Consider the following 26,810-nt stretch of genomic DNA (forward strand, 5'->3'; position numbering starts at 1 on the left):
TTCCATGGCCTGCATACTCACCAGACATGTCCCCCATTGAGCATGTTTGGGATGCTCTGCATCGACGTGTACGACAGCATGTTCCAGTTCCCACCAATATCCATCAACTTCGCACAGCCATTGAAGAGGAGTGGGACAACATTCCACAGGCCACAATCAACAGCCTGATCAACTATGTGAAGGAGATGTCGCGCTGCATGAGGCAAATGGTGGCCACACCAGATACTGACTAGTTTTCTGACCCCTACTGGCAAATCCTTTTCAATCCTTGTCATATGAATACAAATAATGAAGATAAATTATAGGTAAAACGTATCGGTGCTCATTGGCCATTGGACATAAACATTACACAACAAGTTGGAAATTGCAAATTCAACAGTGAATGGTTTGGAAGGAATCAGTGGCTAACTTAAAGCATTGCAAAACAATTACTAGCCTGCTATTCAGTGGAGGGTGTGTGTGGTCCCAAGTCTGGGTTTAAGGGTCTCTTTTCCTAGCTTAAAAGGATCAACATTCAACATTGGCCATGCTGCCAATCCAGCATGACTTCTGCCGCGCTCAAAACAACTGGAAACTCGGAACTGGGAAATCTGACTTCAGTGAGTTCAAAACAACTGGGAAGTTCAAGACAATCCGGTCATCCAACTCGGAATTGCAGGTCGGGAACTCTGGCCTCTTTCTAGAGTTCCGACCTGAAGATCACTGACGTCATCATGATCCGACCTTGTTTTTTTTTAGAGTTCCTAGTTGTCTTGTAAGCACCATCAATCCAGAGAATGCCACACTTTGATGATAAAGTTTGATGACAAAATTTGCCCACGAAGGAGTGTCACATAGCACAACAAGGTGAGTCCAAAAATGTATTGTATGCTGCTGCATAATTGATGTAATATGCCAGGGAGATATGTATACTGTTGCTAAGAAAGTAATACTAAGTGTATGTTGTGTAGTAAGCTGTTAGTAGCCCATGTGCCTCACCCTAATAATTTGGTCCCTTTTCCCCTCATAATTTTGCCTACTGTTCTGACTTGGTGGTGCACATGTAGCCAATAGCCTGTTTTAGAGAAATATTGTAAGAGCTTTCATTGTCTGCTTATATGCCCCCTTTATTTATCCTACAGTTCTGACTTGGTGTACAGGGAGAATACTTTAAGAATGGCCCATGTTCTGAATTATGTCGCTGTACATTTCAAAAGTGATGAACAAATAGTTATATTGACTATGTCCGTCTATGTCATTAATGTCTTAATCGAAATTACGGATTGCCTCTTAACCGCTCGTCGTCCCCTTATGCCATAGTTTGTACATCTCAATTGTCAGTAGAAACCACATTTGTTTAAACAAGTCAGCCATATCAGCTATGTTTTTTTTAAGGCAATAAATTAGGCTGTATGAACTGTTTTGCTGCCAGATAAGGCTCCGTTGATAGGCAGGTGTAACACTGGTAAGGTGTTGGGACTGTTGTTGGGACTCTGCTGTTGGGACAGCTTTATGTAGACCCACATACAGGAACGCCCCGAATTGCGTGCCGCAATCACACACTATTGGGCAAATCTGCTACAAGTGTGTCAGTTCAAATCATATAATTAGAATACTAGAAAGGTCATGAACCTTCTTATGATGGGCCAAAGGTCAGCCATGTTGGTTTGCCAGTGCTTTGATAAGATATTGTGTAAAACAATGAATGTGAATAATTTATATTTTAGCTAGCTAGCCAGACAGTTTTAGAGGAATGATTCCATACATTCCATCAAACAATGCAGTCAATCCACAGCCCAGCTGTACAGGGGCTCAAATCAGTTGATGATAGGACTTAGACAAGTTGTAAATTCAACAAGTACTGATATTGTATCATATAATAGCACTCACAGCTTTCCAAGGAAACAAAATATTGGACATTTATTTTAGAGGCTATTTATACAGAACCCGTATAAACTGTATTTATAAATATGACATTATTTTAGGTTAACTATAATTCCATTTGTTCTGATATCACATGCCTTACTTTTATTTTACTGCATAAGTAAAAGCAGGAAATGCATCACATATGCCTCTACTGCCATTCATTCCAATTATACTGGTTTATTATACTGACCAAGATGGCTGCCATTTTCACCCCATTATGGAACTTTTAGGGTTTATGACATAGCCTCTCTAGTAATTTAATAGGATCTCTGGTTCAAATTTACTTACACCGCATTGATTGTGACTGTGGCTCGTGAAGCTACTCGTCACTCTTCTAGTGTTGATATCCTTACTTCCACCACATGGTCCCTGCCAGAATAATTTAAATATTTGTGTATTAGATATTTGAGGGGATTTTTATTTTGTTACAAGCATGTCGGTGTAAAAGGAGCACACTGTTACCATAAAATACATTATTTCTGGAAGACAAGGAGCTTCAAGAGGCGTATGCAGTGTTGGCCGGAAGTGATCCAGATAATTGTTCCTATCCCCAGGTAAAGATGCTGCCTGTAGTGTATTCCACGCAAAGTCGCATTAGTAGAAACCAAGACTGTTCTCAGGGCAGGCCTGGTTGTAGCTAGATATTTTTGAGTCGCGTCGGGGACTATTTTAGCTAAACCTAAACGTAACCTTAACCTAACCTGCTGTGTAAATTCTCCCTGTTATGAAAAGTCACTTCCGCTAGTCAAAACCGGCAGACCTGCCCTGAGAGCAGTGTTTCTTACCGGACAGCACTATAGAGGACAGAACCAAACCAATCAGTTGTAAGTATATAGCGGGTGAGGGCATTCACAGCCAACCGTTTTTACGTGGTCCTTCTAGCCGGATTTAGTGACCAACAGTTTTTTTATATGGTCCGTCATTTCTCTGGATTTAGCGACCAATAGTTCTTACAAAGAGTAATCCACATCCAGAGAACTACCTGCCGCTGACTCCAGATACAGTGTGGCCTTTTGTGTCTCCTAACATGTCATATTGTGTTACAGGGATATGTGAAGAGACAGGCTGTTTTTGCCTGCAACACTCGTACACCCAGAGGGGTAGAACCTGCTGGGCTCTGCCTTGCCTGCACCAAGCATTGCCATGATGGGCATCTTTGAGCTCTACACAAAACGGTATGAACCTGATGCAAAGAGACATTATTCACAAATGCCAGGAATACAAACAATAATAGCGGTCTGGTAGCTAGCTGTTATTTACATTTCCATACTCATTGTAGGACAAAGAATTTCTACTGTGACTGTGGAAACAGCAAGTTTGGTGAGTTTAAGTGCCAGCTGACACCTGTGAGTCTCCAAATGTCCCATCTACCTCAGTCATGTCTTCCTGACAGCTGAAAACATTGATGACTGATTTCCTCTGTCCTTTTCTCATTGCAGGGAATAGACTGACAAAACACTAAAAAACTATACAATCACAACTTCCATGGCGGTTACTGTACCTGTGACAGACCTTACCCAGACACTGATGATCATGTATGGGTTTCATTCCAGTTACGCACCATTCACTTTCTCCATCACTGCACATTTTCACTATTGATAAATAAATGTTTTATTTCTGTCTGAATCATAGGCTTTGTATGCTAGATCTCTAGGATTCAGTTAGTGTGTTGTTGAATGATAGCTATGTCATTCCTCATCACAAAACACCCTGTCATGCTCTTTATATTTCCCTTAAGGTTAATGAGGAAATTATTCAGTGTATCATCTGTGAGGACTGGTATCATCCCAGTGTATGTATCAGGGGCCAACATCATGATTGTTGTCAGTTCTCTTTCGAGATCTAAACTATGTTAGCCGGGATAATGGTTTTGGTACAAAGACAGGAATGATTACTCCTCCTTGACCATGTGGGCCTCTCTGTGATAGCACATGGGTTGTATGGTGGAAAAGACTGAGGATATGGTGTGTGAGACCTGTATGAACAAAGCCCCCTTCCTTTGGACCTACGCCGCCCACTTAGCAGGTGTGTTATTATTCCTCCCACTGACAGAGACTGCTAGGGATCTAGAGCTCTGGGCTTGGGTTACAAAAAACACCAACCATAAATGAGTACTGCTTTTGAAAATATGCAAATAAGTATCTTGCCCCTAGCGAACTAAAGATGGGAGGTAACAGTATTGTTCTTTGAAATCTGTCTTCCTGAAGTTAACCCACTGTTACTCGGGCGCCGAAGATGTGGATGTCGATTAAGGCAGCCCTCCGCACCTCTCTGATTCAGAGGGGTTGGGTTAAATGCTGAAGACACATTTCAGTTGAACGTATTCAGTTGTGCAACTGACTAGGTATCCCCTTTCCTTTTTCTTTCTCCTTTCTTCTTCTAGGGGTAATTTGGGCTCAGTTTTAGTTTAGACAGTGGCAATGAATTCGACATGATCACTATAAAATATCATACCCTTTATGCACTCCCTGCAGTTAAAACAATTGTTATGTATGTATTTTCCCCCAAGAACCTCCTGTGATGAAAGTGAGCCCCTGTAAAGATGAAGTTGAGGTGAACTTGGAGGAAGATGAGAAGGAGCCAGAGGAGGAGGGGTGAGCCCTGTAAGAACGGGGGCGAGGGGTCCTCCACCACCCTAGCTGTCAGAAGCAGGAGAAGGTAAGGAGAGCCTAGCTTGGACTTCTATCATTTAATTTGAAACCCAGACTCCTGAGCGGTGGTGTAGTGCTATTTTCTTAGGCGCTGGAACGCCCCAAAAATGTTGTACCGACAGATGTAGCCTATTGAATATCATTAGACCTATAGAATGCAGAAATGCATTCTCCAATTGCAATGTCTGCCTATGCCAACACATATTGTCTCAAGAAAATGTTTGATTTTTTAATATCCTCAAACACCAAGTTAGGCATAACTCATTTCAAAATAGGCCATCATCACTGTCAATCGTGAATGATAATTCTTCACGTTTTACCGGTGAAACGTCCAAACTGCATTTGATCTCAATCAGTTTCATGGGAATATGCATTTAGATCTTCTTGAATTAGGCTACTGTTTTGTGAGCGAATTAGAGGAGATGGTGTTGGTGTTAACAAACTATAGCCTTCCTCTATTCGGTTTCAATCAAAGCACATTCTGCCTAGTGGCGTGCGGTTGAGTTTTGGCCGCTGTGCATGAATTTTGAATCATTATGTGGTCTTGTGAGACATCGATTCAGCTTTGATCTAACTTAACTAAACAAGCACTATTGTGAGAAGTGGAGGAGCGACGCTCCGGCAGCACTACACCCTTGCTCCTGAGTGCATTGCTCATCACTTGCACAGAGCAAATGGGAATGACATCAAGTTCCAGTTTTATTGTCACATGCACAAGTACAGTGAAATGCTTAACTTGCAAGCTCTACCCACCAGTGCAGTAATCAGTATCAAAATAGTATAATGTGAGAGTTCAGTGACCAGACGGAGGAAGACAGCACCCTCCTCAGGGGATAGGTACTCAGTGTAGAGCCAATTAGCACACAGCTGGGCCCACTAATTGCTTGGTGTCTTCCTCTATATAGGTGTGCCAGGAGAGGAGCTGGAGGGGGGTTGGGAGTAGAGACGGGGACCTGGGAGGACTTCGTATTGTCCTACCTCAGAGAAAGCTTCTTTGTCTGGGGCACCTTGTCTTTCTGTTAACCAAGGCAGACTATAGATAGAGAGAAGCGTTCCTCCTATAACAATTATGTGTAGATGATAGTCTAAAGACATATATATATATATATATATATATATTAGTACCAGTCAAAAGTTTGGACACACCTACTCATTAAAGGGTTTTTCTTTATTTATTACTATTTTTTACATTGTAGAATAATAGTGAAGACAAACTATGAAATAACACATGAAATCATGTAGTAACCAAAAAAGTGTTAAATCAAAATATATTTGAGATTCTTCAAATAGCCAACCTTTTCCATGATGACAGCTTTGCACACGCTTGGCATTCTCTCAACCAGCTTCATGAGGTAGTCACCTGGAATGCATTTCAATGAACAGGGGTGCCTTCTTAAAAGTTAAGTTGTGGAATTTCTTTCCTTCTTAATGCGTTTGAGCCAATCAGTTGTGTTGTGACAAGGTATACAGAAGATAGCCGTATTTGGTAAAAGACCAAGTCCATAGTATGGCAAGAACAGCTCAAATAAGCAAAGAGAAACGACAGTCCATCATTACTTTAAGACATGAAGGTCAGTCAATACGGAAAATGTCAAGAACTTTGAAAGTTTCTTAAAGTGCAGTCGCAAAAACCAAGTGCTATGATGAAACTGGCTCTCATGAGGACTGCCACAGGAATGGAAGACCCAGAGTTACCTCTGCTGCAGAGGATAAGTTCATTAGTTACCAGCCTCAGAAATTGCAGCCCAAATAAATGCTTCACAGAGTTCAAGTAACAGACACATCTCAACATCAACTGTTCAGAGGAGACTGTGGATCAGGCCTTCATGGTCGAATTGCTGCAAAGAAACAACTACTAAAGGACACCAATAAGAAGAAGAGACTTGCTTGGGCCAAGAAACATGAGCAATGGACATTATACCGGTGGAAATGTGTCCTTTGGTCTGGAGTCCAAATTTGATATTTTTGGTTCCAACCGCCGTGTCTTTGTGAGACGCGGTGTGGGTGAACGGATGATCTCTGCATGTGTATTTCCCATCGTAAAGCATGGAGGAGGTGGTGTTATGGTGTGGGGGTGCTTTGCTGGTGACACTGTCTGTGATTTATTTAGAATTCAAGGCACACTTAACCAGCATGGCTACCACAGCATTCTGCAGCGATACGCCATCCCATCTGGTTTGGGCTTATGCTTATATATATATATATATATACACACAGTCGTATGAAAAAGTTTGGGCACGCCTGACAATTTCCATGATTTCCATTTATAAATAATTGGGTGTTTGGATCATCAATTTCATTTTGATCTATCAAATAACTGATGGACACAGTAATATTTCAGTAGTGAAATGAGGTTTATTGGATTAACAGATTAGACAGGTGCATAAATTTGGGCACCCCAACAGAAAAATCACATCAATATTTAGTAGAGCCTCCTTTTGCTAAAATAACAGCCTATAGACGCTTCCTATAGCCTCTGAGTGTCTGGATTCTGGATGAAGGTATTTTGGACCATTCCTCCTTACAAAACATCTCCAGTTCAGTTAGGTTTGATGGTTGCCGAGCATGGACAGCCCGCTTCAAATCATCCCACAGATTCTCAATGATATTCAGGTCTGGGGACTGGGATGGCCATTCCAGAACATTATACTTGTTCCTCTGCATAAATGCCTGGGTAGATTTTGAGCAGTGTTTTGGGTCGTTGTCTTGTTGAAATATCCAGCCCCGGCGTAACTTCAACTTTGTGACTGATTCTTCAACATTATTCCCAAGAATCTGCTGATATTGAGTGGAATCAGAATGCGACCCTCAACTTTAACAAGATTCCCTGTACCGGCACTGGCCACACAGCCCCACAGCATGATGGAACCCCCACCAAATTTTACTGTGGGTAGCAAGTGTTTTTCTTGGAACGCTGTGTTCTTTTGCCGCCATGCATAACGCCCCTTGTTATGACCAAATAACTCAATCCTTGTTTCATCAGTCCACAGCACCTTATTCCAAAATGAAGCTGGCTTGTCCAAATGTGCGTTTGCATACCTCAAGCGACTCTGTTTATGGCGTGTGTGCAGAAAAGGCTTCTTCCGCATCACTCTCCCGTATAGCTTCTCCTTGTGCAAAGTGCGCTGAATTGTTGAATGATGCACAGTGACACCATCTGCAGCAAGATGATGTTGTAGGTCTTTGGAGGTGGTGTGTGGGCTGTTTTTGACCGTTCTCACCATCCTTCGCCTTTGCCTCTCCGATATTTTACTTGACCTGCCACTTCTGACCTTAACAAGAACTGTGCCTGTGGTCTTCCATTTCCTCACTATGTTCCTCACAGTGGACACTGGCAGCTTACATCTCTGCGATAGCTTTTTGTAGCCTTCCCCTAAACCATAATGTTGAACAATCTTTGTTTTCAGGTCATTTGAGAGTTGTTTTGAGGCCCCTTTGTTGTCACTCTTCAGAGGAGAGTGAAAGAGAACAACAACTTGCAATTGGCCACCTTAAATACCCTTTCTCATGATTGGATGCACTTGTCTATGAAGTTCAAGGCTTAATGAGCTCACCAAACCAATTGTGTATTCCAATTAATCAGTGCTAAGTAGTTACAGGTATTCAAATCAACAGAATGACAAGGGTGCCCAAATTTTTGCATAGCCTATTTTTCACATCTGATTTAATTTCATACAACTTAATATTGCTACACTAAAAATCTTTGTCTGGACAATACCCCATTACTCAGCTTTTATTAGAAAATGAATGGCATGCCACTGTGATCATTTTCTGTGACGACAGAGTAAATTATTATGCAGCCTCAGAGTGGTGCCCAAACCTTTTCATACGACTGTATATACAGCTCTGGAAAAAATTAAGAGACCACTGCAAATTTGTCTTAAATCAGCATCTCTACATGTATGATAGCCATTCCATTCCAGTGTCTGTTAAATTCCAACACAGGCACACCTCATTCTACTGAATTAGGTACTGATTAGGTGATCACCTGAACCAAATGTTATTTAATGAGGAAAAGTATAAAAACCACTGCTGTGGTCATCACTATCCTCTTGCAATAGGACCAGCTGGATGGCAAAAACAGTGCTAATAGTACCTCAAAAGTAATATTAATCAAAAAATAACTATTGACCATGCCAAAAGAGTTGAAAAGGAAAGTTTTGAGTGAGGAAAAGAAGGGTTCAATTCTGGCTTTACTGGCAGAGGGATACAGTGAGCGTCAGGTTGCTTCCATCCTTAAAATTTCAAAGACGGCGGTTCATAAGAACAAGGTCAAGCAGCAGACATTGGGGACAACAAAGCTACAGACCGGCAGAGGGCGAAAACGACACTCTACTGACCGGGATGACCGCCAACTAATTCGAATGTCACTCAACAACCGTAGGATGACATCAAGTGACCTACAAAAAGAATGGCAAACGGCAGCTGGGGTGAAGTGCACGGCGAGGACGGTTCGAAACAGGCTCCTAAGGGCAGGGCTTAAGTCGTGCAAAGCTATAAAAAAGCCCTTCATCAATGAGAAGAGCCAGGCGGAGGTTTGCAAAAGACCATAAGGGTTGGACCGTAGAGGACTGGAGTAAGGTCATCTTTTCTGATGAGTCCAATTTTCAGCTTTGCCCAACACCTGGTTGTCTAATGGTTAGACGGAGACCTGGAGAGGCCTACAAGCCACAGTGTCTCGCACCCACTGTGAAATTTGGTGGAGGATCGGTGATGATCTGGGGGTGCTTCAGCAAGGCTGGAATCGGGCAGATTTGTCTTTGTGAAGGACGCATGAATCAAGCCACGTACAAGGTTGTCCTGGAAGAAAACTTGCTTCCTTTTGCTCTGACATTGTTCCCCAGCTCTGAGGATTGGTTTTTCCAGCAGGACAATGCGCCATGCCACACAGCCAGGTCAATCAAGGTGTGGATGGAGTACAACCAGATCAAGACCCTGTCATGGCCAGCCCAATCTCCAGACCTGAACCCCATTGAAAACTTCTGGAATGTGATCAAGAGGAAGATGGATGGTCACAAGCCATCAAACAAAGCCGAGCTGCTTGAATTTTTGCGCCAGGAGTGGCATAAAGTCACCCAACAATGTGAAAGACTGGTGGAGAGCATGCCAAGACGCATGAAAGCTGTGACTGAAAATCAGGGTTATTCCACCAAATATTGATTTCTGAACTCTTCCTAAGTTAAAACATTAGTATTGTGTTGTTTAAAAATAAACATGAACTTATTTTCTTTGCATTATTCGAGGTCTGACAACACTGCATATTTTTTGTTATTTTGACCAGTTGTCATTTTCTGCAAATAAATGTTTGAAATGACAATATTTTTATTTGGAATTTGGGAGAAATGTTGTCAGTAGTTTATAGAATAAAACAATTTTTTTAATTTCACCCAAACACATACCTATAAATAGTAAAACCAGAGAAACGTATATTTTTGCAGTGGTCTCTTAATTTTTTCCAGAGCTGTGTGTGTGTGTATATATACAATGGGGAGAACAAGTATTTGATACACTGCCGATTTTGCAGGTTTTCCTACTTACAAAGCATGTAGAGGTCTGTCATTTTTATCATAGGTACACTTCAACTGTGAGAGACGGAATCTAAAAATCCAGAAAATCACATTGTATGATTTTAAAGTAATTAATTTGCATTTTATTGCATGACATACAGTGGGGGGAAAAAAGTATTTAGTCAGCCACCAATTGTGCAAGTTCTCCCACTTAAAAAGATGAGAGAGGCCTGTAATTTTCATCATAGGTACACGTCAACTATGACAGACAAAATGAGAAAATTATCCAGAAAATCACATTGTAGGATTTTTAATGAATTTATTTGCAAATTATGGTGGAAAATAAGTATTTGGTCAATAACAAACGTTTCTCAATACTTTGTTATATACCCTTTGTTGGCAATGACACAGGTCAAACGTTTTCTGTAAGTCTTCACAAGGTTTTCACACACTGTTGCTGGTATTTTGGCCCATTCCTCCATGCAGATCTCCTCTAGAGTAGTGATGTTTTGGGGCTGTCGCTGGGCAACACAGACTTTCAACTCCCTCCAAAGATTTTCTATGGGGTTGAGATCTAGAGACTGGCTAGGCCACTCCAGGACCTTGAAATGCTTCTTACGAAGCCACTCCTTCGTTGCCCGGGCGGTGTGTTTGGGATCATTGTCATGCTGAAAGACCCAGCCACGTTTCATCTTCAATGCCCTTGCTGAGGTTTTCACTCAAAATCTCACGATACATGGCCCCATTCATTCTTTCCTTTACATGGATCAGTCATGGATCAGTCGTCCTGGTCCCTTTGCAGAAAAACAGCCCCAAAGCATGATGTTTCCACCCCCATGCTTCACAGTAGGTATGGTGTTCTTTGGATGCAACTCAGCATTCTTTTTCCTCCAAACACGACGAGTTGAGCTTTTAGCAAAAAGTTCTATTTTGGTTTCATCTGACCATATGACATTCTCCCAATCCTCTTCTGGATCATCCAAATGCACTCTAGCAAACTTCAGACGGGCCTGGACATGTACTGGCTTAAGCAGGGGGACACGTCTGGCACTGCAGGATTTGAGTCCCTGGCGGCGTAGTGTGTTACTGATGGTAGGCTTTGTTACTTTGGTCCCAGCTCTCTGCAGGTAATTCACTAGGTCCCCCCGTGGTTCTGGGATTTTTGCTCACCGTTCTTGTGATCATTTTGACCCCACGGGGTGAGATCTTGCGTGGAGCCCCAGATCGAGGGAGATTATCAGTGGTCTTGTATATCTTCCATTTCCTAATAATTGCTCCCACAGTTGATTTCTTCAAACCAAGCTGCTTACCTATTGCAGATTCAGTCTTCCCAGCCTGGTGCAGGTCTACAATTTTGTTTCTGGTGTCCTTTGACAGCCCTTTGGTCTTGGCCATAGTGGAGTTTGGAGTGTGACTGTTTTGAGGTTGTGGACAGGTCTTTTATACTGATAACAAATTCAAACAGGTGCCATTAATACAGGTAACGAGTGGAGGACAGAGGAGCCTCTTAAAGAAGAAGTTACAGGTCTGTGAGAGCCAGAAATCTTGCTTGTTTGTAGGTGACCAAATACTTATTTTCCACCATAATTTGCAAATAAATTCATTAAAAATCCTACAAATGTGATTTTCTGGATTTTCTTTTCTCAATTTGTCTGTCATAGTTGATGTGTACCTATGATGAAAATTACAGGCCTCTCTCATCTTTTTAAGTGGGAGAACTTGCACAATTGGTGGCTGACTAAATACTTTTTTCCCCCCACTGTACTTATGGTAATATACTAGTTGTTAAAATATACATGTGAACAGGAGTAGTAGTGACCAGTAGCAGGATAAAATAGATACTGTAGGTACTAATGGTCATGGCAATCAATCAACAGCAGCTTAATGTTAGTAATACATCAAATCAATAATAATTTTAGCAGCAGCATACAGTGAGGGAAAAAAGTATTTGATCCCCTGCTGATTTTGTACGTTTGCCCACTGACAAAGACATGATCAGTCTATAATTTTAAAGGTAGGTTTATTTGAACAGTGAGAGACAGAATAACAACAAAAAAATCCAGAAAAACACATGTCAAAAATGTTATAAATTGATTTGCATTTTAATGAGGGAAATAGGTATTTGACCCCTCTGCAAAACATGATTTAGTACTTGGTGGCAAAACCCTTGTTGGCAATCACAGATGTCAGACGTTTCTTGTAGTTGCACACATCTCAGGAGGGATTTTGTCTCACTCCTCTTTGCAGATCTTCTCCAAGTCATTAAGGTTTTGAGCCTGACGTTTGGCAACTCGAACCTTCAGCTCCCTCCACAGATTTTCTATGGGATTAAGGTCTGGAGACTGGCTAGGCCACTCCAGGACCTTAATGTGCTTCTTCTTGAGCCACTCCTTTGTTGCCTTGGCCGTGTGTTTTGGGTCATTGTCATGCTGGAATACCCATCCACGACCCATTTTCAATGCCCTGGCTGAGGGAAGGAGGTTCTCACCCAAGATTTGACGGTACATGGCCCCGTCCATCGTCACTTTTGATGCGGTGAAGTTGTCCTGTCCCCTTAGCAGAAAAACACCCCCAAAGCATAATGTTTCCACCTCCATGTTTGACGGTGGGGGTGGTGTTCTTGGGGTCATAGGCAGCATTCCTCCTCCTCCAAACACGGCAAGTTGAGTTGATGCCAAAGAGCTCCATTTTGGTCTCATCTGACCACAACACTTTCACCCAGTTCTCCTCTGAATCATTCAGATGTTCATTGGCAAACTTCAGACGGGCATGTATATGTGCTTTCTTGAGCAGGGGGACCTTGCGGGCGCTGCAGGATTTCAGTCCTTCACGGCGTAGTGTGTTACCAATTGTTTTCTTGGTGACTATGGTCCCAGCTGCCTTGAGATCATTGACAAGATCCTCCCATGTAGTTCTGGGCTGATTCCTCACCGTTCTCATGATCATTGCAACTCCACGAGGTGAGATCTTGCATGGAGCCCCAGGCCGAGGGAGATTGACTGTTCTTTTGTGTTTCTTCCATTTGCGAATAATCGCACCAACTGTCGTCACCTTCTCACCAAGCTGCTTGGCGATGGTCTTGTAGCCCATTCCAGCCTTGTGTAGGTCTACAATCTTGTCCCTGACATCCTTGGAGAGCTCTTTGGTCTTGGCAATGGTGGAGAGTTTGGAATCTGATTGATTGCTTCTGTGGACAGGTGTCTTTTATACAGGTAACAAACTGAGATTAGGAGCACTCCCTTTAAGAGTGTGCTCCTAATCTCAGCTCGTTACCTGTATAAAAGAAACCTGGAAGCCAGAAATCTTTCTGATTGAGAGGGGGTCAAATACGTATTTCCCTCATTAAAATGAAAATCAATTAAACATTTTTGACATGCGTTTTTCTGTCTCTCACTGTTGAAATAAACCTACCATTAAAATTATAGACGGATCATTTCTTTGTCAGTGGGCAAACTTACAAAATCAGCAGGGGATCAAATACTTTCTTCCCTCACTGTAGGTGTGAGGGGGAGCAGTATATTTTTTTGCCATTTAACAGTCTTCTGGTCAGGGGATAGAAGCTGTTTAGGAGTCTGTTGGTCTGAGCCTTGATGCACTTGTACCGTCTGTCCGACGGGAGAATGGAGAACAATCCACGTCCCGGGTGGCTGAAATCTTTGGCAATTTTTTGTGCTTTAGACACCGCCTGGCATGTACGTCCTGGATGGCTGGGAGCTCACCCCCAGTGATGCGCTGGGCCGTCCGCACCACCCAATTAGCAAGGAACTGCTAGTCTCAACAGTCTGCTCATGTCAGGCCTGAGTACTGTGGACCGCGTGCAGCAGCTGGAGATTGTTTACCGTAAGGATGGGGACCATATTATACATTTTTTAGGGCAGTGAGGAGAGGAATTCTTCAATTCTTCCATTGAAGGCAGACATAAACACATCTATAGTTAAGCAGACATTTGGTTAACACTGGCTGCTAAAACAAATCATGGATTATTCAAGAGTCATCCACTCAACTATTTGGTAAGTGATTTGCAGTGCAGGTCACCTGACTCCAAGCAGATGGCGCTGGAGGGTAATGTATTGGGCGGATGCAGACAGTGCTGCCTGCCCTCTCTTCTGGGTAATTAGGGGAGAAATTATCCATGGTGCACAGATTCCCCTGCTCTGGGGACTAGCTTGGCCAGGCTTCTCAGCTCCGCTTACTGTAAACGGGACTGATTTCATCAGCCCACCCTCTCATCGTGTCAACTCCTTTTAGAGCACTTATGTATGTCACCAGTGTCGCCTTCGCGGGATGTTATGTATTGATCTTTTTTAAAACAATATGGGTCGGTCCCTCTCTTCCTCCTCGTTCTCCAGTAACACAATCCTAAAAAGACAAAAATGTTATCTCCCTTGCGATCTTCCAGAAGCAGGCTATGAATGGGAGGGCTGCCTGTAAACGGACTCACCAGGAGATGACAGGTCTTCCTGTGAAGAGCCAGGTCAATACTGTGTACTGCAGGCTGAGGGAGCTGAAGACCCAGGGCCTGGAGAGAGCTAGGGAAGGGGCTGTGTTCTGGCCTAACCACTGGAGAGCCAAGCTGTGCACCTGCGTCAGCTGCAAGGTGGGTCACTAAAGATGCTTCTCTCTTGAGATTGTGTGTTTTGCCATGACTGATTCAAAGCACAGTGCAGCCACTGTTGTTCTGAGAGCACATGAACACAGCACAAGAAACCAAAATCTTTGCGCAGCAGTCCATAGGTTACTTCACATGTCAGCACTTGAATGATTGAATGTATATAATTGATCTGCTTGGGCCCAAGCAGTAGCTGAAAAGCAAAACAAGCACTGCAGACCTACTACTTTGGTCATTCACCTCTAACCCCCATTGAACCACTCCTCCCCTCTCAGGTCATCACAGCAGAAGCCATCCATCAGTTCTTTGGGGAGCTGATGAAGAGGCGGCAGATGAACAGCTGATGTCATTCTGCCCCACAGTGTTCTGTTGTCTACTTGTGCAATTTTGTAATGTTACTTTGGGTTCATAGCAAACAGTTCTGTCCACCAAACGCCTTCTATTTTAAATAACAGTGCTGCTATAAAAGATGCTGTTACTGAGGTTTATGAAGTTTTGCTCAAAAAGGGTGTTCTCTAATGGTTCTCCATGGATTTCAAATGGCGTTCCATGTCTTATGAGAAGCTGAAGGACCATGCAAGTAGCATACTGTTAGCAGGCTTGGAGAGATGCTGATGGAATCTAGTCATGGACTTACTGTTAAGACTTTCATAATACTGTGACAGCTGATGAGGATGCACTGCCATTCATATTGAAACAGATCCAGTATGTGACCATTTGTTGTCACTGGCATTCCTGATAATTAAACATTTGAATAGTTCATCCAGCATACTGTGACGTGATTCTGTGGCTACTTGTCATCCAAATACCAGAAGGTACTTCTTAGATGCCTGACTCACTGTTACTCTAGGTTGAACTCAATTACTTAACACAGCCCAGAATTATATTGAAGCAGTTTATTTCAAAGATGCCCAAGTTCATCACTGTTATGCGCCTTTTGAGGTAACAGTAGAAAAATAGAACCAGTGAAACTAAATGCAACTTAGTACAGGAATCTACAGAAGTGTTTATATAGATCAAACGAGTACAAAGAACCTGTTAGATTATAAAGTTCTCAACAAATAACCAATCACAGTTCCAGAGGGTTCAATTTCAAAGGTACCTAAAAAATAAACACGATGTAAACAAAGAATTAGCTACATGAGTTTTACAAAGGACTATTTGATGCAGGTTGGTAAGCTTGTAGAAAAGGCTTGCATAGGATATCAAAGTCACTTCTCCAACAAAAGCCCAGTCTCTGGCAGGGGAAGGCACTGACTTCTACAGCAAAGAGCAAAAATAGAATGTGGAGGCTTTTTATTCAATGGGAACACTGTCCTGGAAAATAAAGCAACTAACCAACATGAACATGAGGAATCTGAAGTTTTGCATTTTTCCCTAAGAAGCAAACTGGATATATATTTTTTTAAATTCTGCCCGGCAACTCCATTACTACATGGCAGAGCGAATATCTACAGATCATCTACATGTTCCTGTGCTAATTAAAAAATCCTGTGCTAGATTTAGAAATAAAATGTATAAAATCTACACAATCATGGTATTCCACACCAATAACAATTTTAAACAATTTTCCTAAAACAAAACATTTAAGAACTAAAATACAAAAAGTCTGACCATCTTTCAGACTACCTTTCTAGGTGAAATGTGGTGCTAAACAACTTCACACTAGTCCTCCACAGCTACAAAACAGCTGAATAATTAATCTAAAGCCACTAAGATGTAATGATGACAAGGCTTTCTGTTCTACAGTATATCAAATTATTATTTACAGGCAATGCTCAGGATTTCTGAATGGTAGAATGCAGGTGATGGAAGCCATACAATTTTATTTACTTAAGAATGATTTAGGTGTTCTGGATCCCTTTTGTTCTAAATTAATTTGTTCATATTCCCCCCTGCTCCCATGTGAAATGGATTGTTCCTACAGTGCAATGTTGCCTATGTACGTATCATGGGTTTTTCAGTTTGTCATAGGAGAGACCGGTGTGGCTGATCTTACAGGCTCGGATGTGTGCACTTTGGTTTCTGTAGCAACAGGCCCAGTAGCTCTCATACAGTATGCCATAACCTCTGATAGTAGAGAGAGAGAAAAAGCAGGTCTTTGCAGGTCCAGGATTGGCCAAAAAGGGGGCGTGATGGTGGTCACGTAGTACATGGCAACAACCGAAATGAACATTAGACTAAGGACATTGGAATGGAGTGTGTGTTTAGAGTGTGAACAGAAGAGTGACACTAACAACTAGGAGAGCCAGTGGTGGCATCACGCTTGTGATGGATCCCGTATGGTCATTTCAAAAAGTGGATTAAGGCTTCTAATTGTTAATTCCATTGAAAGAGCAAGGTGGTTTCAAGCATATTGACCATACCATTCTATGGTCGGTCTCTGGTTAATCATCTCAGAGCCTTGTGTTGATATGTAAATACAGACCTGATTAAAGATGGATACTGAGTCTACAGTACTGATATTGTTTAAACAGTTGCCTGGGAGTACGAAACTACACACACATACAACCACACACACGTTCAGCTGAATACAAACACCTGACTAGCTCGTTCAATCACACACCACTGTACAACAGTTGCCATGGCACCCTTATCTTTCCCAGTGTACCTCAGTCATGAACCTATGCCCTCACTCTCCTGTCTCGTTCTGAAAAGCCTAGGCTCATGCTTTTGTGAGAATATAAAAGCCAGAGACTGTGCAGAAGCAGCACTGGTAAGTTCTGGACACAAACAATGAACCAGAAGACAACAGCGGTATCCAGAGAGAACAATGACAGCCTCCACAGACCTACTTCCTGTCTGATCCCCTTCCTGCCTGATCCAAACCAGCCTGAGCCTAGTGCTCATCACCAGGAAGGGGAAATCAAATGTTACCAATCAGGTGAGGTACGTACTGGAGGAATGCTACAGGAAGAGAGAGGAAATACAAATGAGAGGAGCAAGAAAATAGACGTTTTCCCATGATTTTATCATGAAGATAACGCTGATTGGAGCTATGTGCTGGTGTTCACTAGTTTATACTGAGTTCCTATGTATATATCTCCCAGGTAAAGTATATGGTGATGACTACAGTCCTTATGTATATCACACGTCCTCAGCACATATTTGATCTATATTACACAATTGTTACGATCATAACACATCGTTGTTATTATCGTCATGATATGATCTTAATTCCTGACTCCCACAACTAAGAGGTTACAACAAACCTTTGTGTGTAACAAGGCTCAAGGAAAATAGGCAAAACCCCTCCTAAACAGTACTGCTGGAATGATATTGTAAAACTGCAGCACTGAGGTTGGCTTCAGCAAGCTTCAATTCAACAGTCTGACAGCAACACTACAGTCACTGCTGTTTCTCTAACCTACAGACCTGATGCTGCTTGTCTGTAGCAATCAGAGGAGACGTGAGGTGAAGACAGCACTATGTCATAAAGGGAGGGCTGGAGGAGGTGGGATACTTACACACACAATCTATAAATAGAAATCATTAGCCACCCCTTCACACACTCATTAGTGTTCTGCAGTCCATGACAGAGGAGGGTCATTTCCCCCACCTTTCCCTTTTGACGACTCAACCCCCACTCCTCCCCAGGGGTTAAAGTGCTGACTTCTTGTAAGGGTAGTCAGGCTTGTTAGGCGACCTGCGGTCTCTGTTAGCCTCCTCGCTAACACTATTTCTATGAGGCTGCTGGGCCCCTGACCCTGTGGACTCGCCAGTAACCCCCATCTCCTCCTGGGGTTCACTGTGGGCCGATGGCCGCTCCTCATACCCGTCTAGGTTTCCACTAGCGGAGCCCCACAAGTGGCCAAGGCCGTGAGTGAGGTCAGTCTCATTGTTTGATCGTCCTCTAGGGACATGTCCTGCCTTGGCCTGGGAACTAGAGGGATTAGCCAGAGCTCCATCTAGCCGCTGGGGGGGCAGGCCCAGCACGTCCAGGCGCAGGGGGTCAGAGCGTGCCTCGGCTGTTCGTCCCTGGGTGTCAGACATGTAGGAGGGAGGGAAGCTGCTGGAGGAGCTGTGGCTGTAGAGGTCTGGCCCTGCGAAGGGGCCCAGGGGGTGGCTGGAGGTCGGGGTGGCTGGTCGGCAGGAGAAGTCGTAGAGGTCAGGGAACTCTGCCTGGGCCTCCAGCTTGGGCTCTGGAGCGTGCCTCTTACAGGAATGAGCGTGGCCATGGCTGAGGCTGAGGCGAGTTGAGGGACAGGGTCCGGGGGGGAGGTGTGGAGTCGGGGGGGCCATGGGGCCATGAGGGTGAGGGTTGTGACCGTCCCCCATATGGTGCTCCCTCAGGGTCATGACAGAGACGCCCAGAGCGATGTCAGGCATGAACTCCCTCATCACAGGCTCCATGCTCAGCTGGAGAGACAAACAGAAGCACACAAACACAGCTAGTTAGAGCTATACATGAACACAGCACAATACACTTCTACAGCTACAATGACCAAAAGCAATACACACACAGCATGACATGTGGATCTTCACCTGTGGTTCTGCAAGCAGGGCTCGGCCAATGGCCTGGGGGTTGGTGCAGTCTGGAGGTGGAGGCCTGGGGGCGGAGGGGTAGTCAGGGCTGCCATGCTTGGCTGAGGCGTGGAGCTGGAGCTGGGTGCGGTTACAGGGGTAGGAGAAGGAGCGGGTGGGGGGTGGGATGGGCACATGGGGCCTCCAGGCCCCCTTCAGCTGGGCATGGCTGGGGGTGGCAGGGGGGTGGTACGGGGGTGGAGGGGGAGGCAGCGGGGGGTGAAACCCAGCCATGCCCTCCAGGTCTGAGAACATGCTGTCCATCGCTGGGCTGCTGTTGACCCGACAACGTCCTGCCTGGCGCAGGGCCAGAACCGGACTCTCGTCTCCAAAACGCTCCTCAGGGAAGAACTTGTAAGGGTTCTGAGAATAAACAAACAAAAGATTTAGCATTAGCATCTAAATGGTCTTCAACTACAACACATACAAGTCATCAGCATAGTACACGAAGTCTCTATCAGTCTACAGCCTGGTTACATTCTCAGACCTGGTCCTCCCTGTACCCAAGGGTGTTTCCTCTCACCTGCAGTAGCTCAGTGGCTCCGTCTGCCAGGCCAAACTCCCTCAGCACACGCAACTGCAGCTCATAGCTGACGGTGGCCCCCTCGCCACAGTTTAGGGCGTAGGACCTCTGGACCTGGTCTGTGTGCCTCAGCTCCTGCAGTCTCCGGATCATGTCCTTCACCACCGCCAGTCTGGGTACTGACAGGACACACAGACACACAGAGGATTAGTGGACCATGTAAATGTTACTAATATGTTATACAAAATGGCTTCCTTATTGGCACCAGTCTTCTCCTTTAACCTGGGATCTCATTGGCCACCACGGATGGGACGGTGGTCTGGTTGCTGGCCATCTGCTGATGGTTGATCATGTGACAGCACTGTGGCACGGTGTTGTTGACCATGTAGAGGGTGTCAGGCACGTTGGACATGCGCACCAAACGCAGACGCACCAGATCTGTCTGCTCCACCATCATCTCATCCAGCACAGACTGATGGGAGAAGGAGACGGGTTAGGAGTCTGTCCGACCTCGGCCTGACCCAAACCCTCTTAGAGAGACGAGATCGAACAGAGATAACCTGCACTCTGTTAACCGTGCTGATCGTCATTAACCCCTCAATGCTGAGTGTCCTACCTTGGCTTCCTCTACATAGGGAGAGAAGAGGCGGGGCCGCACGTAGATGCCAGCGTTCTTCTGTCGCAACCAAGAATTGGCCTTGCCCCCCTCTGTCATGGGCAGCATGTCCGAGGGAGGTGTGCTGATCAGACCCCTCTTCGTCTGTGGACGGGAAGAGGAGGGGGATGATTTAAAGAGAACACACCTAGAGGGACAGGTCAGTCAACATGATAGATAGGTTGCACTTTATGTATTGGCAGCAGAAACTGTATTGAAGCCAACATATGACGCATCATCCATGACTACTGACCGCGTCAGAGAGGACGTCGCTGTTGGCAGGGAGAATGTGCTCGGTGCGGATGAAGGGTAGCAGCGGGGACAGGATCTCCTTCAGTTCTTCCAAATCCAGGTCCCTCCTCTTCACCCCCCGCTTGTTCACACTGTGGGCCGTCCCGCTCAGCACGTTGGGCTCTGGGAAAAGAAACCAGCCGCAAAAAACACACAGTTAGTAGTGATTATTTTTGTAATTCTATGGTTAGTACGGCCAACACACACACACACACTAGACTCATTATTGTTTTATGATACAGTATTTTCAGTCGGGTTCAGAGTCACACAAAAACAAAATACTGCAATCTACGATTGAGGTGCTTCAGTCTCCCATTTTAAGGATAAAACTTGGCTTCTTTTATAGCCCTTTGGAGTGTATTTTCCCAGAGCCATTAGGGGGCCTGCTCTGAGGGTAATTATGAGGTGTATTATCTTACCCCTGTCTGTCATCCTCTTAATAAGCTGCTGCTCGCCCCACTTCACAACGTACTTGAGAATGTCCTGCTCACTCGCCTGTGAAAGAGAGAGAGGAAGATTGGGGGATGGTGATAGGGAAGGAAACGAGTAATGACAAGGTTAAACATTGCAGTGAGGATGCTTGCATTTGTGGTTGATGGTGTGACACGGTGTAGTTGTGGCCGAGTGTTGTATTTGTCTGGTTGGAGTACAGCGTTTCACCTCAGCCATCCTGTGTGACACCCAGGGAGCTTGGCACAGCAGAGCAGACCAGAGCTCAGCTTGAAGGCAATGCCTCCAGGGAATGTTCTCACTGTCTGTGCTCCAGACTATGTGTGTTTGGGTTTATGCATGTGTGTGCGTGAAGCCACTTCACTAAATAATGTTATCAAACCAATCATGCCCTAGCTGTCTCGCAGATTTGCGTGAGAACTGGAGGGGTGAAAATACATAAAAAGATGCAGTTACATATTTATTTTGTCAGCCATTATAATCAAAGCACTGACAACAAATGGAGTAATTTAGACAGGATAACATCATTGGTAAATGCATTCAGTCCAATCACACAGACAGCAGTGGTCACCTGCAGGTAGTCTGACTGGATGGCGGTGAGCAGGTGCTCCTTGCTAAGCTCGTAGAGTACGTCAGAGGTCATGACCTGGCTGAACTCCTCACACAGGAAGTGCAGGGCCTGGCGATAGACCCACTTGGAGCCGTAAGGCTGACAGCTCCACTTCAGGATGGGGACCAGGGAGTCCAGGGACAGGCTCTCCACCACGATGTCCTCACAGCCTGGGAATAGTAAGATATTTAATTGAACCATAAATATCCCGCAATACAGTCACACAGCGGTCACTTCTGGAGCCATTCAGATGGCTGCAGTAGTTTCCCTCCTATTCACCACCATGGGGAGCTCTCCCCCTTCCCCTTGGCCCCCTGCACCACAACCCCCCTCCCTGCGTTTCCTAAATAAGAGCACATACCAGAACAGCAGGCAGTGGTTTAACTCTGTTAGACACAACCCCAGAGAAATGCCTTTGATACCTTCATGTGTTCCAGTCGCTCTACCTCCCATTCACCACACTGAGTAAACACAGCGGCCAGATGGAAGCATGCTGCACAGACACACACATCATATAAGCACACATGCATGTGTTCACATCCACACAGGAAACATGCACAAACACGTTCATCAAAAACTCATTCAAAGTCACAGAAGGTTTATGAATTAGGTACCTGATATACTGGAGCTTTTTTGGAACAAATCTGGGGTGAAATGGAATTTCAGAAATGGCTATAGTGGCAGTCATAGTAAATCTAATCAAATGTTATTTGTCACATACACGTGTTTAGCAGATGTTATTGCGGGTGTAGCGAAATGCTTGTGCTTCTAGCTCCGACAGTGCAGTAATATCTAACAAGTAATATCTAACAATTTCACAACATATACCCAATACACACAAATCTAGTAAGGAATGGAATTTAAGAATATATACACATATATGGACAAGCAATGACAGAGCGGCATGGACTAAGATACAGTAGAATATTATAGAATACAGTATATACATATGAGATGAGTAGAGCAAGATATGTAAACATTATTAAAGTGACTAGTGGCAGCAGCAGCCTCTAATGTGCTAGTGATGGCTATTTAACAGTCTGATGGCCTTGAGATAGAAGCTGTTTGCAATCGAGATAGAAGCAGAATAAACATCAAACATTCAAATTCTATTAACATAGATAGGAAACTAGTACATGTCCACAAGGGTACATCAATAATTTGGCTTTTCTTTTTGACAGTCAACTCAGTGGAAATGAGGCAGTGTGATGCCAGTGATAGAGCCACACAGTGTGCCTCTGAGACAGACAGAGATACTGGTCAGCCCTGGCCCTGCTGCTGCTGGCTCTGTATGGGGCTTGTGGAGCAGAGCAGCCTGCCCTGCCCTGGGCTTAGCTGGGGTATGAGCTCTAGTACCAGCACTCCTATGTGACTCTTATCTGTGGGCTGTGTGAGATCTGCTGCACTGCCTTTCGCCTTTGAAACTGCTTGAAAATGCACTCTGGGAAATTGACTCCTGCCCTCTTGCTTTGGCCGTTAAAAGGTTTATTTCCCTTCAACTGTCACACACACACACACACACACACACACACACACACACACACACACTTAAAGCTACATTTTCCTACATGTTTGGTCCCTTCCTTTACTTTTATTAGCTAGGCAGAGAGATGCAAAGCAGACCCCACAGTGTTTTAAATGCAGGATGGAAATCCTGTGTCGTTAAGTGGACAGATGAAGTTAAAACGTGGACACAGGCATTTAGCCTTTTTATCTCCCATAAACAGCCTAGAAGAGGGATTCCACACTTCTCCCTCCCTCCCTCCCTCCCTCCCTCCCTCCCACTCTCTGTATCCCTCAGTTGTCACAAGTTACCATAGCCAAAAGTCTAAATTGGCTATATCATAAACATTTATGAAAATAAAAATAACCTTTTAAGATTAGAGTTAGGCATATGGTTAGCAGTGTGGTTAAGGTTAGGTTTAAAATCTGATTTTAAGAATATAAATCGTAGAAATAGGCGGGGTTTAGACAGAATTATGACTTTATGGCTGTGGTAACTAGTGACGACCGTATCCCTCTCATTCTATCCATATCTCTGCATTTCTCTGCTCGCACTCTGAGCAGGGGTAGACAAAGACAGACACACACACGTTCCTTTGAAAGGTAAAGATTCCCAATTGGCGACAAGCAGCACATGAAAGCAGACGGCTCTGTTCTCTATTAGCCCATTAGAATTCACAGCACCATTCAGCCTTATAAAGAAAGCTCTGCACTTTTATTATGAGCCGGAGATTAGAATCAGCATTATATGTAATACTAAAGCCATTTCCCCCTTCCTCCTTCCCCTCCTCTCCTCTCCTCCTCCGCGGGTGGCACTATGCATTCACTGAAGCCTAGTAGACTGACAAGAATATCAACATGAGTGTTATGGCAACCACATCTTTGACACTGCAATAACTGAGGCATTTTGTCTTGCTGTTTTTATTTGGAGCTCTGTGTTTATGGAACACAACATTTCCAGACACACTTAAAACATCAGCCGCACTCAGGACCTGTAAACACTGTGGTGGACTTGAATAATGTCTGATTACTCAAGGACCTAGCGCTTAATTTTTCGCTGTCTCAAACAAAACGGAAGTAGGAGAGACTAAAACAGAATGATGGGCTCTGCTCCGACCACCTGAGGTTTAAGTCCAACTTCTAAGTAAACCGATAAGCTGAAGTTCTTCCCAGGAGCAACTGGAAATCCCTCTCTGCGTAGAACACAAGTAGGCCCAAGGCTAACAAAAACACTACTGGACTGATTTCTGTGGAGATTCAGTCTCTCTTGGTCCAATTGCATTAGGGTTCACTCACGTCATAGGTCAAGCTCTGCCTGTAACCAGAGAAATTACTTGATCAGACAGCAATATCACAGACCAAGACTTATCCTTAAATCATAACATAACAGCTGACTGATTCTCCTAATGGAAGGCAGTTAGTCACACACAGCGCCTAGCCACAGCCTCGTAGATACAATGGCAAGTTTAGATTTAAATTCAGATCCCATTCACTACCACTCTTAACACTTTCACATCAGCTCTGAAGACTGACTGACTAACACTATTTACTTCCCCTCAAGGGGTGCGGAGGTGTGGTCATTCATCGTATTAATCAATGACTAAAACTAACCGCTCATGAATTATGATTGTAATGGGCCGTAGGTCTCCACAGATTAGTCATTACTCTGTGTGTGTGTGTGTGTGTGTGTGTGTGTGTGTGTGTGTGTAAAGAGAGAAGAAGTAGAGAGAAAATCTACATTGTGTGCTGAGCCACTCATTATCATCACGCTCACTGTGCTTGAAAAATGTATAAGGCTTTTAATATCACTTAAGTGAGAGTGAGTAAAAGAGTGAGTGATCTCCTCTGGCTAGGGGGCTAATAAAGTAGATAATTGCTGATGGGAAAGAGGCTCTCAGATTGACTCCTACCTCCAGTGAAAGTGTACCCTGGCCTGGCCTCCGCTCAACCAGATGGAGGGGAAGCAGTGGAGGCACAGCGGAGGAGAAGGAAGAGACTGCCAGATGACAGAGCTCCACTTCAGCCCCTGACATCAGCCTGCCAAGTGTCTCCTGAGATAGCTCGCAGCTACCCAGGTCTCTGACAGGCAGCTGAGGTCACTTAAGGTTGTCACATGGAAATGAAATCATGGGTCTTCCCAGCTCATTCGGCACTTGGGTGAGCATGCCTTTATGCCTTGTGGTAGAGCATGGCGCTTGTAACGCCAGGGTAGTGGGTTCGATCCCCGGGACCATCCATACGTAAAAATGTACAGTGGGGAAAATAAGTATTTAGTCAGCCACCAATTGTGCAAGTTCTCCCACTTAAAAAGATGAGAGAGGCCTGTAATTTTCATCATAGGTACACATCAACTATGACAGACAAATTGAGGAAAAAAAATCCAGAATATCACATTGTAGGATTTTTAATGAATTTATTTGCAAATTATGGTGGAAAATAAGTATTTGGTCACCGACAAACAAGCAAGATTTCTGGCTCTCACAGACCTGTAACTTCTTCTTTAAGAGGCTCCTCTGTCCTCCACTCGTTACCTGTATTAATGGCACCTGTTTGAACTTGTTATCAGTATAAAAGACACCTGTCCACAACCTCAAACAGTCACACTCCAAACTCCACTATGGCCAAGACCAAAGAGCTGTCAAAGGACACCAGAAACAAAATTGTAGACCTGCACCAGGCTGGGAAGACTGAATCTGCAATAGGTAAGCAGCTTGGTTTGAAGAAATCAACTGTGGGAGCAATTATTAGGAAATGGAAGACATACAAGACCACTGATAATCTCCCACGATCTGGGGCTCCACGCAAGATCTCACCCCGTGGGGTCAAAATGATCACAAGAACGGTGAGCAAAAATCCCGAACCACACAGGGGGACCTAGTGAATGACCTGCAGAGAGCTGGGACCAAAGTAACAAAGCATACCATTAGTAACACACTACGCTGCCAGGGACTAAAATCCTGCAGTGCCAGACGTGTCCCCCTGCTTAAGCCAGTACATGTCCAGGCCTGTCTGAAGTTTGCTCGAGTGCATTTGGATGATCCAGAAGAGGATTGGGAGAATGTCATATGAAACCAAAATAGAACTTTTTGGTAAAAACTCAACTCGTCGTGTTTGGAGGACAAAGAATGCTGAGTTGCATCCAAAGAACACCATACCTACTGTGAAGCATGGGGGTGGAAACATCATGCTTTGGGGCTGTTTTTCTGCAAATGGACCAGGACGACTGATCCGTGTAAAGGAAAGAATGAATGGGACCATGTATCGTGAGATTTTGAGTGAAAACCTCCTTCCATCAGCAAGGGCATTGAAGATGAAACGTGGCTGGGTCTTTCAGCATGACAATGATCCCAAACACACCGCCCGGGCAACGAAGGAGTGGCTTCGTAAGAAGCATTTCAAGGTCCTGGAGTGGCCTAGCCAGTCTCCAGATCTCAACCCCATAGAAAATCTTTGGAGGGAGTTGAAAGTCTGTGTTGCCCAGCGACAGCCCCAAAACATCACTGCTCTAGAGGAGATCTGCATGGAGGAATGGGCCAAAATACCAGCAACAGTGCGTGAAAACCTTGTGAAGAAAACGTTTGA

General features: G+C 44.3%; 1 protein-coding gene and 1 pseudogene across 1 annotated transcript in view; one reads left to right on the forward strand and one right to left on the reverse strand.

Moving 5' to 3' along the window:
- Positions 1-1,638: 1,638 nt before the first annotated feature.
- Positions 1,639-15,432, forward strand: LOC121544461 (annotated as a pseudogene).
- Positions 15,433-15,553: 121 nt separating this feature from the next.
- LOC121544864 (BTB/POZ domain-containing protein 7-like) overlaps positions 15,554-26,810 on the reverse strand; it is a 45,552-nt gene continuing 34,295 nt past the window's right edge. Inside the window, exons 4-11 of the mRNA XM_045209127.1 lie at positions 21,687-21,895; positions 21,085-21,160; positions 20,628-20,788; positions 20,336-20,479; positions 20,002-20,191; positions 19,720-19,898; positions 19,158-19,559; positions 15,554-19,031 (exon numbers count right to left, since the gene is read on the reverse strand). Coding sequence (XP_045065062.1) covers positions 18,273-19,031; positions 19,158-19,559; positions 19,720-19,898; positions 20,002-20,191; positions 20,336-20,479; positions 20,628-20,788; positions 21,085-21,160; positions 21,687-21,895 — 2,120 coding nt within the window. The 3' untranslated portion in view covers positions 15,554-18,272. The remainder of the gene's footprint in view (positions 19,032-19,157; positions 19,560-19,719; positions 19,899-20,001; positions 20,192-20,335; positions 20,480-20,627; positions 20,789-21,084; positions 21,161-21,686; positions 21,896-26,810) is intronic.

The sequence above is a fragment of the Coregonus clupeaformis genome, chromosome 29 (genome assembly GCF_020615455.1).
Source record: "Coregonus clupeaformis isolate EN_2021a chromosome 29, ASM2061545v1, whole genome shotgun sequence".
In the NCBI taxonomy this organism is placed as follows: domain Eukaryota; kingdom Metazoa; phylum Chordata; class Actinopteri; order Salmoniformes; family Salmonidae; genus Coregonus; species Coregonus clupeaformis.